Source organism: Mustela lutreola, chromosome 2 (genome assembly GCF_030435805.1).
Source record: "Mustela lutreola isolate mMusLut2 chromosome 2, mMusLut2.pri, whole genome shotgun sequence".
Taxonomy (NCBI): Eukaryota; Metazoa; Chordata; class Mammalia; order Carnivora; family Mustelidae; genus Mustela; species Mustela lutreola.
Window position 1 is genome coordinate 22,616,626 of NC_081291.1, and position 12,093 is coordinate 22,628,718.

The 12,093-nt window shown below is 49.6% G+C and overlaps 1 protein-coding gene across 19 annotated transcripts in view; it reads left to right on the forward strand.

Annotated features, from left to right (window-relative positions):
* Positions 1–325: 325 nt before the first annotated feature.
* CACNA1D (calcium voltage-gated channel subunit alpha1 D) overlaps positions 326–12,093 on the forward strand; it is a 297,449-nt gene continuing 285,681 nt past the window's right edge. For 4 of the 19 annotated variants that reach the window (XM_059161189.1, XM_059161197.1, XM_059161178.1 and 1 more), the window contains exons 1-3: positions 339–915; positions 3,099–3,408; positions 7,189–7,294. In XM_059161189.1, the coding sequence (XP_059017172.1) occupies positions 849–915; positions 3,099–3,408; positions 7,189–7,294 (483 nt within the window). In that variant the 5' untranslated portion in view covers positions 339–848. Of the gene's footprint in view, positions 916–3,098; positions 3,409–7,188; positions 7,295–12,093 lie in introns of all 19 variants that reach the window. The other 15 variants (XM_059161182.1, XM_059161185.1, XM_059161188.1 and 12 more) reach the window with 6 other exon arrangements.

A 12,093-nucleotide genomic window follows, 5' to 3' on the forward strand; every position in this document is an offset into this window, starting at 1 on the left:
GCTCCGCAGGCCCCGCCCACCTCAGTCGGGCGACCGCCCGGAGCACGCTGCGGCGCGCAGGGGGTTAAGCGGCAGCCGGCGGCCGGAGCGCGCTTAACCCTTTGGCGCCCGCGGGTCCTCCGAGCCAGGCGGGGTGGCGGTACCCCAAGCCCCACGCGGCGGCCACCCCGGGCGCGCGGGCCGAGCGGGTACAGCCGCGGGCCGGGCCCGGCCCCTGGGGTGCGGCGCGGCCCGTGGGAGGCTCGGCGGGCGGGGGGGAGGGAGGGGACGGCGGCGGCGGGCGCGCAGCGTCGCCAGGGCGAAGCCGGCGTGCGGCGCGGCGCGGCGGGCGCGGAGCGAGCGAGCGAGCGAGCGCCTCCGTCCCCGGATGTGAGCTCGGGGCGCCCGCGGTCCCGAGCCAGCGGCGGCGCGGGCGGCGGCGGCGGCGGCGGGCACCGGGCACCGCGGCGGGCGGGCGGGCATGGGGGGCGCTCCGAGCGGCCCCGGCGGCCGGGCCGGCATCTCCGCGGCGTCCCTCCGCTAGAGGAGGGGACCAAGCCAATTCTCCTTTGCAGCAAAAAATTACATGTATATATTATTAAGATAATATATACATCTTATCTTATTTTTTTAAAAAAGTTTATTTTGCTCCATTTTTGAAAAAGAAGGAGCGTGGGTGGCGAGCGGTTTTTACAAATTATTCTTATTTTCTGCTATCTGTCCCCGTCCCTCCCCACCCCCTGCTGAAGCGACAATAAGGGCAGGGACCGCGGCTCCTATCTATTGGTCACCCCCTTACCCGTTCCTCCCCCGCCCCAACGCCCAGCACCGTGCCCTGCACACAGTAGGCGCTCAATAAATGTTCGTGGATGATGATGATGATGATGATGAAAAACATGCACCATCAACGGCAGCAGCAAGCGGACCACGCGAACGGTGAGCAGCCAGAGCCTGGGCACCCGCTGCCAAATCTCATCCTTGTCATGGTCCTCCTCTTCCCACCCCCTCTCCCTTCCCACCCCCTCCCGTCTCTGATGCGCTGGGTGGGTTGAGGGGGTTGGAAAGGATGCTTCTAGCTCGGTGCCATCTACACAGAAAGGGGAGATGCGTGACAGCCACTCCGTTCTCCCCTTCAGGCCTTGAATGTCAGAGTTAATTCTGCATTTGTGGGGTGGGGGCGGCCGTGGAGTCCTTGGAGTACTGTGCCGCCGGAGGGGCGGCGAGCCGAGGTGATTCGGGTTCAGTGTCCTCGGGCTCAACTTTCCTCCAACGCTTGCGAGCGATGGAAGGGGGGGATGGCTGTTAGTCCTCAGCCTGAGCCCCCTTTTCAGCCTCTTCTCGCCTTCCCCTCCTTCCCCGCCCCCTGGTCTCCAGTGGCATCCGGAAAATTCTAGGATTGCCCGGTTTCCCTCTTCGCGTCGGTGGGCGAAGCACACCCCGCCCCTGGAGAGGGAGGCCGGGTCTCGGAATCGCGGCCAGGGGGTCGGGAGGAGAGTATTCCCGCTCCCAGCGCCGCGGTGCACACGTCGGTAACCTAGCAATGCCCGGGGAGTCGCGGCCGCTGTGGGGCTCCCCTCCCCAGCCCGGCCTGGGCACCACGTGCAGTCACCACGCCGGCCTGGCTGGGTCGAGACGGTGCCTGGAACAGCTTCTGGTCAGCCCTCCTACCTCCTCCTTGGAGGCCGGGGGGCGCTCCCCCACCCCCCAACCTCAGTGGGCTCACAGCCTTCCCGGGAGAGCGCTTCCCAAGGGAAGGTTCCGCAGGATTCCTCCCCAGCTCGGTTTGCAGCTGGGGACTGCTGCTGCCCCAGGCCGGTGGCCCCCTTCTCTGGTTGCTGGGCAGGCAGACTTGTGCTTGCTTCTACTCTCTCTCATTCTTTACTTAGCAAGAAATGGTTTTGCCACGGCCCATCCCTCTACCTTTGCCACCACTCTCACTTTGACTTCTGTCTCAGTAAGGAGGTTGTGACTCAAGGTAGGCAAGTGCCTGGGAGACCTGCCTAGGTGGAGGCCTGACCCAAAGTCTGAGGGGGCTTTGCACTTGCAGCCCCTTTGGGGTTCTGCCCTGTACCTAGATGCCAGCCTGCAGTTATGCCAGCCTGCACTTCAGTGACTCCTGCTTGGGCCTTGAGGGCCCCTGGCATAATCCATCCTGTCTTTCCTAGGGATAGGGGTGCAGGCTGTCTGCCTTGACTGTATCTCTGGATGCTGGCTTGGCTGCTGCGGCTGCAATTTAAAATGCAAAAAAGCCCTAAAGATGTTTTCTGTTTTCGGAAGCCTGTGGAGGAAATGAGTCCCAAGCATCATGAATTTTCATTTGCAGGAAGTGTCAGTGCATAATCTGGATATTTGTTAGGGGCTTTTGGTATTGCCCTGGTGCCAGTGGAGGAGTTTTTTTTTTTTTTTTTTCTCCCCCTATGCCGAAAAACATGCATTTGTGGCTGTACAGAGATGTTGGAGTGACATCCTGAAAATGATTAAGACTATTGAGTTATTGGCACTGCCGCCCCCCACCCCGTGGGGGATCTCATTAGAGATCCATGGTTTTTTTTTTTTTTTTTTTTTAAAGATTTTATTTATTTATTTGACAGAGAGAAATTACAAGTACACTGAGAGGCAGGCAGAGAGAGAGAGAGAGAGAGAGAGAGAGAGGGAAGCAAGCTCCCTGCTGAGCAGAGAGCCCGACGCGGGACTCGATCCCAGGACCCTGAGATCACGACCTGAGCCGAAGGCAGTGGCTTAACCCACTGAGCCACCCAGGCGCCCCAAGATCCATGGGTTTTTAAATGTCAGAAAAGGTGGGATAAATGTGGATGGCCTCAGTTTGAAGAAGGGCACCAGCGGAGTCCTTGGGAAACCGTGAATATAGAAAGGAGCTCACCTCATTGCACCAGGGGGTCCCGTGGCGCCCAGGATCTAGCGCGAGCACTTCTTTTCCTGCTCTGGTTGACCACATTCCTGCTTCTGAAAAATAGGACATGAGGTTCTAAATGGAAACATGGGAACCATACCCCCCCCACCCGTTATTGATGGGAGACAGCCTTTGCTTTTTTCCTGAGACTGGATTCTCATTGTTTGTTTGTTTGTTTGTTCATTTTTCCTTTTCTCCTTCTTCCCAGAGGCAAACTATGCAAGAGGCACCAGACTCCCTCTTTCTGGTGAAGGACCAACTTCTCAGCCGAATAGCTCCAAGCAAACCGTCCTATCTTGGCAAGCTGCAATCGATGCTGCCAGACAGGCCAAGGCTGCCCAGACTATGAGCACCTCCGCACCCCCACCTGTGGGATCTCTCTCCCAAAGAAAACGTCAGCAATACGCCAAGAGCAAAAAACAGGGTAACTCGTCCAACAGCCGACCTGCCCGCGCCCTTTTCTGTTTGTCACTCAATAACCCCATCCGAAGAGCCTGCATTAGTATAGTGGAATGGAAGTATCCTTTTTTTTTCGGGGAAGTCTTTCTCATTTTCTCTTGAACATCTGTTCTTTAAAAGGATCTGCTTTCCGAAATGGCACTTACAAAGTCGTAGCCGTCTGGGATGTGAACATGGGAAAGCTCTGTGTACAGGGTCTCATTGTATATACCTTCCTATCTCCTCGGGGTGTGGAGGGCTGGCTCTCTGGGTATATTTAGCCGTGTGTGTGTGTGTGTGTGTGTGTGTGTGTGTGTGTGTGTGTTGTGATGGAGGGAGGGGGTGACAAAAACTTCAAAGTGGCAGTCAAATAGGAAGCTGACATTTGGTCATTTGATACTAGGTGGTTAGTTTAAACCCACCATTGCTTTGGGGATTGTGATAGGCATGGAACCTCTTGCAAATGAGGTATGCTGATTTAAAACAAAAAGACTGTATGAGACTTTGCTAGAAATAGATACATTTTTGACCTTTAGTGGCATCTTCCCATTCTGATGTTTAGAATTTTTTTTCTGCAACTTCCCACGAAGGCTGAGGTTGCTTCCAGCTCTGACATTTGCTGATCTGATCGTTCAGGTAGCTACAAATATGAACACTTGCTTCATGGGGAGGGAGCAATTTGCTCATCAATGCTATGACTTCCTGGAATTTCCTTTTGACATGTTCCAAAAAAGCATTTGAAACGTGAGCGTGAGGGAGCATGTGGAGGGAGAGGCTTGTGAGCGCCTCTCCTTCCCAGGCCCTGTGAGCTAGAGAGCAGTCTGTCAGTGGGGGAATTTGCAGTTGCTGCCTTTATAAAACATTCTGTCTGTGTCCTTGGACTGGAGTTACATTTCTGAGTGTCTCCTATGTATTTTTAAAACTGAACTCCAAATGCCCCAGGATGGTTGTTAACATCCCAGATCTTGAAAAACTGGGGTGCTTGGCCTGATCACCCCTTCCCCAAATCTGGAAGCCAGTCTCCAGTTACTGTCACCCTCCAGAAACGTTGACTGAGGCCTCCTTTCTGAACAAATGGCTTTCTAATTAGTCAGATGATTCACTGGTCTGGGTAAAACAAAGCATTTCCTTTTCCCAGAAGTGTATTTGGGACTACAGGAGCCTTCAAGTAGCTCCTAAGCATAAGGAGGAGTGAGGAGGTCAGGCTTTCCCCAGCACCCCCAGGGTGAAGGAGCTCAAAAGGGAGGAGCTTGGCCGCCAGCTGGAAGGTGGAGCTGTAACCCCCTTAGAACCTGGGCACCTAGCTGGGCTCCTCTTTGCAGGCCTTCTGTTGTAGCTGGTGGTTTTCTGTGCTCACAGACACAAGTTAAAATGAGGTAACTTTGTGGAGAAAGGTTTTGGAGAGGGCAGCCAAAGGCGAGGGTAGGATTTGAGGGGTTTTCGTGAGCTTTTCCTTTTTAGAACAGATGTCCGCTCTCTAGAGGGAGTTATGGTATCTCTCGCATAGCTGGGGGTGCGTGGACCTGTTTTCTGTGTAAGTTCTCTTCTAGTCTGAGAATGAATGCTAGTGTCAGCCCAGAGGCAGCTAGGCGCATGGGGGCATGCCTCGATGGCATCGCTGCCAGCAGAAGCATAGTTGCACTCAGCCAGAGAGATCTCCTCCTCCTGAGGTCGGCCTGACATGACTTGGGGTGAGCAGAGCCCTCTCTGGGGTCCTTCATTGCATGTGGAGTAAGGTGGGAGGCCTGACACTGTTCCTCTTCGTGCACAGTAATGTGTATATCGCAATTTATGTGTACAGAATGAATTCCTGGATTGTACAGCTGACTCCCTTTCCCGCATGGCCGGCCACATGTGTACAGGAACTAGGGGATGTGGGCTGCCAATGTAGGGAGAAGCCTGCCTACAAATGGGACAGTCCGTAGAACAGATCTTTAAACAACATATGATCTGTTTGTCTTTCCCAGTGACAGTTCCCTTCTAGTTCAGGGAGCAGGTCATAGAAATCCTCTGAGAGCCAGCTGTGCCAGGCCCAGTCCGCACTGGGAGAGTGAGAACCTTGCTGGTCTGTATACCCAGACAAGGCAAGAGTGTCCTGCATCTTGGGGGGAATGAGGAGTGTTTGCCTTATCAGAAGGACTTTTTGGGAGCAGACCCATCTATTTCTCTGTTGCTCTGTTGTGTGTGGCTTGTAAAAATCTTGGGGCAGTGAGATAATTAACCATCCACACTTGGCAGCTGAAATCAGACCCCCATAAGGAAAAAAAAAAAGTGTTTGGCTTTCCTGAATAGCATTGGTATTTCTTGGATTTGCTGGTCTGTCATTTAGGTACTGGGAACTAAAAGGGAAAGAATGGGGATGGGAGAGATCACAGGGTGTGTTTTCTCTGTAGGATAACAGTGGGGCAGTTGGCTTTTAAAATTGCAGTAGGAATGGCAAAAAAAAAAAAAAAAAAAAAAGAAAGAAAAACGAAAAGAGGATCCTGAAGTCTTCTGAAGGGGGACTGTCTTGAGGTTGGATCCTTGGATAAGAGATTTTGTAATACTAGAAGAGGTAAAAGAATAAATATGAATGAAAGCTAATTGGCTTTAAAAATAAACCCATCAAAATTAGTAAGAAAAGAAAGTCACTCGTTGTCCTTATTTCAATGAGTGTCGAAACACTTTAAAGGGGTGACTTTTCATAAGACTCAGGGTATCCACAGGGAGGTAGTGGGCCTTTGTTTCCTTCAGCATTTTTGGATTTCCCAGAAGGGTATCAGGATGAATGGAGAAGGCTCTGTTCACATCCTCAAAGCTTTAATACTTGGAGATGTTTAGTATCAGTGGCTTTGCCTTTTGTGAGTGAGGTTATGGCAGAAACACTTATAAAATCAAGCCATTCCCCCACCCCACCCCCCAAAGTTGCAGATTATGTTGGTGCTGAGAAACCTTGCATTCGGAAAGCCTGAAAGCCAAAAGAAGAAAAACCGTCATTTTGGCAGAAGTCAAATTTTGCATTGCCAGTTTTGACAATGTCTCTTAATAACACCAGAATGTTGAAGCAAGTATCTGTTGCAAGCTGATTTCAAAGTGATTTCTTCCAGACAGACCCCCGAGATTTAGAATTGTTCAATTGTACTTTCAGAGTGTCTGGTGCTGATTTCTTATGGCTTTTTATTTAATTTGTTTATAAATTGAATGCAGTAACAGCTCATTAGAAACCAAGCTCCAGTCCAGCTGTAATCCGAAACAGTGATAGGCATTGATTAGTAAAGGAAGCAGAGGGGGAGCTGGAGCCTGGCTGCTTGTCACAGTGTCTGAGGTATTGGAACATGCCACGAGACGGTCACAGGTAGAGTGCAGAAAGTTCTGGTGCCTTGGCCTGCCCCGGTCCAGACAGGAGACTGACCCAGCCAAGAATAGCCCCCGAGAAAATGGCTTTAACACATGGAAGCAAGGATTTGTGGAAGAGATTTGTCTCATGGGGACTTCCCTTTGTGTCTATGGCACCAGGAGTGTAGTGTTCTCAGGCCTTTGTCGCCTTTAAAACTCGAAGAAGCAGAAACATGTTTCATAGGGTGCCCTCACTGGATGTGTGGGTAGGTTTCAATATAAAACGCACAGCAAAGCACGAGCGTAACATGGTCCTTGCAAGAGAAAGAAAGGACCCGAAAAAGTCATTCGATAGGAACATCTGCCAGATGACCACGGACGATGATATTTGCTGGAGACAGAGCGGGCACAACAGTGGGTCGAGAGAGGACTCGAGTGCGTAATTTTCGTTTCAAAAGTGATTCAAGAGTGGTGTGATCGAGAGTGTGATGGGAGAGATGGTTTGCGTTTGCATAAGACATATATGCCTTAACAACATTTTCCAGACCATTTGACATATTTATATTATTGGCTATTTTTGCCAATTGTGTGGCCTTAGCTATTTACATCCCATTCCCTGAAGATGATTCTAATTCAACAAATCATAACTTGGTAAGTGTCCTTAGAGTTCCTGCTTGTCCTGATATGTGGTTTTCATTGGCCTCTCTACTTAAACTGGCAGCTGGCTTTCTGGGTGGTGGAAGTTTACAGCTATGCCTGTGATATTTCCTGGAGCTTTGCAACAGGGGGTTTGTTTGTGGGGTTTTTTTTTTTTTTTTTCCTTCTGACCTGTATTCTCAAATTTATACTGAATGAAAGTGTTTAAAGTCATGAATCTTGCATAAATAGATGTGGCACTTTTTTATGGAAGAGGTTTGTAGCAGATTTTAAAATAACTTTTCTCTCTGCATAGGGTTTTGCTGTCTACCATTCTTTTCCGGATAATATTAGCTCCTTTTGTTTTTGTTTTTGTTTTAAATCCAGTGTTTATTTGAGAGTGATGGGTATTTTGTTTGGTCAATTTTTCTGGTAAGTAGAGAATTATCGTAGATTTTGTACATGAACTATTCATTTTTAGAGCATCAGAATACTATAGAATGACTAGATCTACGTTGGAACATAATTTGGAGAATACAGTGTAGTGTTGCATTAGGAGGATCCTATGAAGATACATTTTATTCCAGGATAAAATGATTCTAGGGTTAAATAAATTGGGATACTTCCACATACTTTATTGCCCTCTTAAAGATTTATAGTGCACATAAGCTCAGTAAGAGCTCCGGGAAGGTCTGTAGTTAAAAAACTGGTTTCATTTTGTTTAACTCAGCTAGTCTCTAAAAGTAATTGGTCATGGATTCTTCAAACAGTTTTTTGGCAGACCACATCACGGAACCATTGCTTCATGAAACTTCCTTTGGGAAAGGTTGATGTAGTTTAAAAAAAAAAAAAAAAAAAAAAGACAGAAATTTAAAAAAAAGAAAAGAAAAGAAAAAAAAGCCCGAAGTTGCTCCTGAGTTGGGACTAGGAGCTTGTCCCACTGGGCTGGGACAACTAGCTGTGTTTTGGGGGGGCATTTCCTAAATCCTTTCCACATTGCTGTTCAGCCACTTGTCAGGGGGTTCTGGATGAGGTGATCACTGGGATTGTATTTGCTTCTGACATTCTGTAATCTTTTCTTGATGATTCAGAAGCCATGTCGGGATTTTTCTGGAGTGGCTGCATCCTCCTTGGGGGGCGGGGGGCGCTGTGCAGAAAGGCAGGTGGAGGAGGGGGCTGGTGCTGGGTAACAGGGAGCTCTCTTTCTTGTTTTGCTCTCTCTTTTAGCTAGATTCATTTCTGGTTTTCCATGTTGCAGCTGTATTGGAGTAAGGTGGCTGTTTGTAACTGAGTGAGTGGTAAAAAGGCAGAGCCGGGGCTTATGGGGGGACTGCTGGGTTCTGAAGATACTGAAAGGATGCTCTTGTGATTTTATTGATTTGATTTGATTTTTTAAAGATTTTCCTTAGTTGTCAGAGAGAGAGAGAGAGGGAGAGAGGATAAGCAGGGAGAGTGGCAGGCAGAGGGAGAGGGAGAAGCAGGCCCCCTGCTGAGCAAGGAGCCCAGTGCTGGACTCCATCCAAGGACCCCAGGACCATGACCCAAGCCAAAGGCAGACGCTCAACCAACTGAGCCATCCAGCCATCCCTGCTCTTGTGATTTTAGCTTTAATCATGTGTACACAGGATTTCATGTTACACTTAAAACGTTGTAGCCTATGTTAGGTGTAACATGAGGTCTGTTCATATTTGGGCTTTTGTAATCTGAATTCTAGAGAATGTAAAAAAAGTTTTGGGTATTGCTACTGAAAATATAAGTCAGCAGGAGTTGGATACGCATACACACATTTGCCGTGAGTGTGGGTTTCTGCTTTGCTGGGGGTGATTTGTGTGCTTTGCTCGTAGACGGGCGACATCAGATGATCCTTCTAAAGGAAGAGCAGAAGTGGCGGAGAGCCCCCATCGAAGGGGGTGGTTCATCAGAGGCGAGGCCACAGATGGTGTCAGCCTTGTTACCAAATTTAACAACGTGGATGGTGACCCAGTTTGTTGCTTTTTGTAGCTCAAGAGAACATGATTAAACAAACTTAGAAAATAAATACCTTTCAGAAAGGCCGATTAATTCAGATCAATGGAATAATTAATGGAGCTGCCTGCGTAAGCCAATTAATATTCTGATTTTTCCCAGGGAAATTCAGGGCACTGATATCTGCCGTCAGACCGGTTGGATTTCTCAGGGAATGAGTAAGGGAATAAAATAGAGGAAATGGATAAATCTCTCTCCTTCTCCCTTGCAATCCCTCCCCTGCGGATGCTTTCTTAACCGTTCTTACACAGTGGTATTTTAAGGGGTGGGCGGAGGGAGGCCCTGTATTCGTTTGGCAGGCCTTTCTAAAAACCAACATCTACTCCTTTGACCTCTTACTGTTCTGAAACTCTAGCATTTGAGTTTCTGTCTTGTTTCACTTGGATGGTCACATGGCTAGAGGAGTTTATTCTCTGCTCGACTCTTTAAATATTTCCTTTCCCACTGTGGGAAGGGAAGATCTTTGCGGATTTCCCCCTGACTCTCTGCAAGGTCACAGGCCGTGTCAGTGCTCCCACCAGGGAGCCAGTTTTTTTTTTTTTTTTTTTTTTAATACATTTGACCCAATTTGTACCCAAGTGATTGCTCTATTTTTGGGATCTGTTGAGAGGCGGCTGAACGAAGCTTATTTTTCATCTGTAGTAAATACCTTCCAGTTAACGTGAATGGCAAATCAAAGGGCAAAGAGCGATACGGGTTGCAAAGCAGCACGCGTCAGGGAGCTGGTGGGTTTTTCCTTTGCGCCTTCGCTCTCTGGGAACTGGGTATGTTGAACCCTTAGAGCCAACTTTGTGCCGAGCTCTGTCTGCCTCTTAAGGTCATCTGTAGTGACACGATTACTTCTGTCGGGTGAGAAAGGTGACTAGTGTGTGTTTGGTCTGGCTTGCTTGTAACTGAGCCAGCTTTGGGCATCTGGAGACTGCCTTGGGGGCAGCAAGTTTTCCCAGGCTTAGGTCTCCTCATCGTCGTCGTCTTCTCTTTTTTTTTTTTTTTTTTCTTAAAATATAAACAGTCTCAAGTTTCTAGGCAGTTTCATTTGTGGACTTGCAGGGACTCGCGGAGGTTGAAGCCATGGAAACGGTACGACTGAGTTCCCACAGTGAGATGCTTTTTGGCTCCGTCTGTCGCGCTAGCTCCCCAGTTCCACTTACTGAAAGTGTGTATCACTTATTTAATTTCTTCTTAGCCCGGGGTGGGGAGCAGGGCGAGCTCTGCCTTCCCGAGTGTCAGAGCGGGGCTGCTTATAATACTGTGTGCCTCACTGTGTCGAAGAACTCCCTGCTTTGCTTCCCAGACTTCAGTTTCTCAAGGGCGACGGTGTGGTACCCTCTGGAGCGCTCAGTTGCCTCAGATTAGTAGGACTGTCCCACCTCTGGGTGCTCATCTGCCAATTCAGGCCTCCCCTGATGTCTGCTAATGACACCAGCCACAGAGGGCAAGGCCTCTCTGCCCCTTCATCAGGCATAGTGGCTCTGACCAGGGGCTCAGCAAATGCTCCTTTAATTCAGTGGGAGGTTTTACCAAGTCTTTGACCCCTTTCCCATCCCCTTCCTCATCTTGTTGTTGTGGCCTGTTTTTTGTTTTTGTTTTTCTTGAGCGCCTTGATGTTTTGCCTTTACAGACCCCTTCCCATCTTACCCCTCCTGCTTAGCCATGCCCCCGTTGCCGTGACCAGGCCCTCCTGGGCTGTATGAGCTTTCTGAGTCCCTCCTTCCCAGAGCAGCAGCACCCCCACCCCCCATTGGCGCTCGCCCACCTTCTGGCCTCTTCTCCACCTGCAGTGCCTCTTCCGCTCCGGCCCCTGGAGGAGTTCAGGAATCCTCTCAAACGACGTCTCTTCCATGAGAGCTTTTCCCACTGTGATCGGAAGTAACACTCTTCTCTGAGCCTCTCTCATGGCAGTTCACGTACAAAATACCCGATGTTTTCGGTCTTTATATGCATGTCTTATCTCTGTCTTACTAAGCATCTTCAGAATACAATTCTTAAGTGAGTCATTTTGGGATCCCGGACAGTGCCTGGCCCCGGGGGAACCAAGTAGCTGTTCAGTAAACACGGGTAGTTAGTTGCTGTGGCTGCCCTGAGAAGCACCTCACTCATTCTTTCCTCTGAGCTGTATTTGGGATTTCCTTGGGTGGCAGGTCCTTCTGGGGACTCCTTGGAGGTCCTTAGCCAGGAGTGGGTGGGACGTGGTGAGCGCTTGTTCCTGAAAAGCTTAGGGTCTTGTGACTCTGCTTCTCAAGAGCCTCTGGCTGAAGGAACCTGGGAGCCAAGGTGTCAGGGCTGAACCGTCTAGCGCATTTTGTGCTCAGACTAGCAGAGTGGTGGGAACGCCTCTGACCAGCCATAATGGCCGTGGACTCCTGGCAGTGGGACCATTGTAAGATGCCTTACACCGGCTGGGAATGTTGTGGGACGGTGCTCTCTGATGCTCTCTGATGGTGATCTCTCTTCCATGGCTGAGGTCCCAGTGCACAGTGTTTCCTGGGCTTAGCAATCGAGCTCATTGGATCTGTATGGTCCTGTGGGTTAGGATCTTACAGTTTTTGCACCTAGGGGGATTTCCTGAAACACGGTTTCATAACTTGGTTTGTTGGGCTTAGCCTGTAAGGTGGGTTTTAGGTCTGTACTTTCCACACACCGTGTATTTGCTCCGTCGTCTTTCTGTTTGAACCGTGCGCTCTTTTTTCTGCACGACAAGATTCTGTCTGTTCCAGGACAGCTTCTCTGCTACCTCCTCAGCTCAGCTTCCTCCGAGCCTCACCCACTCCTGCCTCCCACCCCACCTG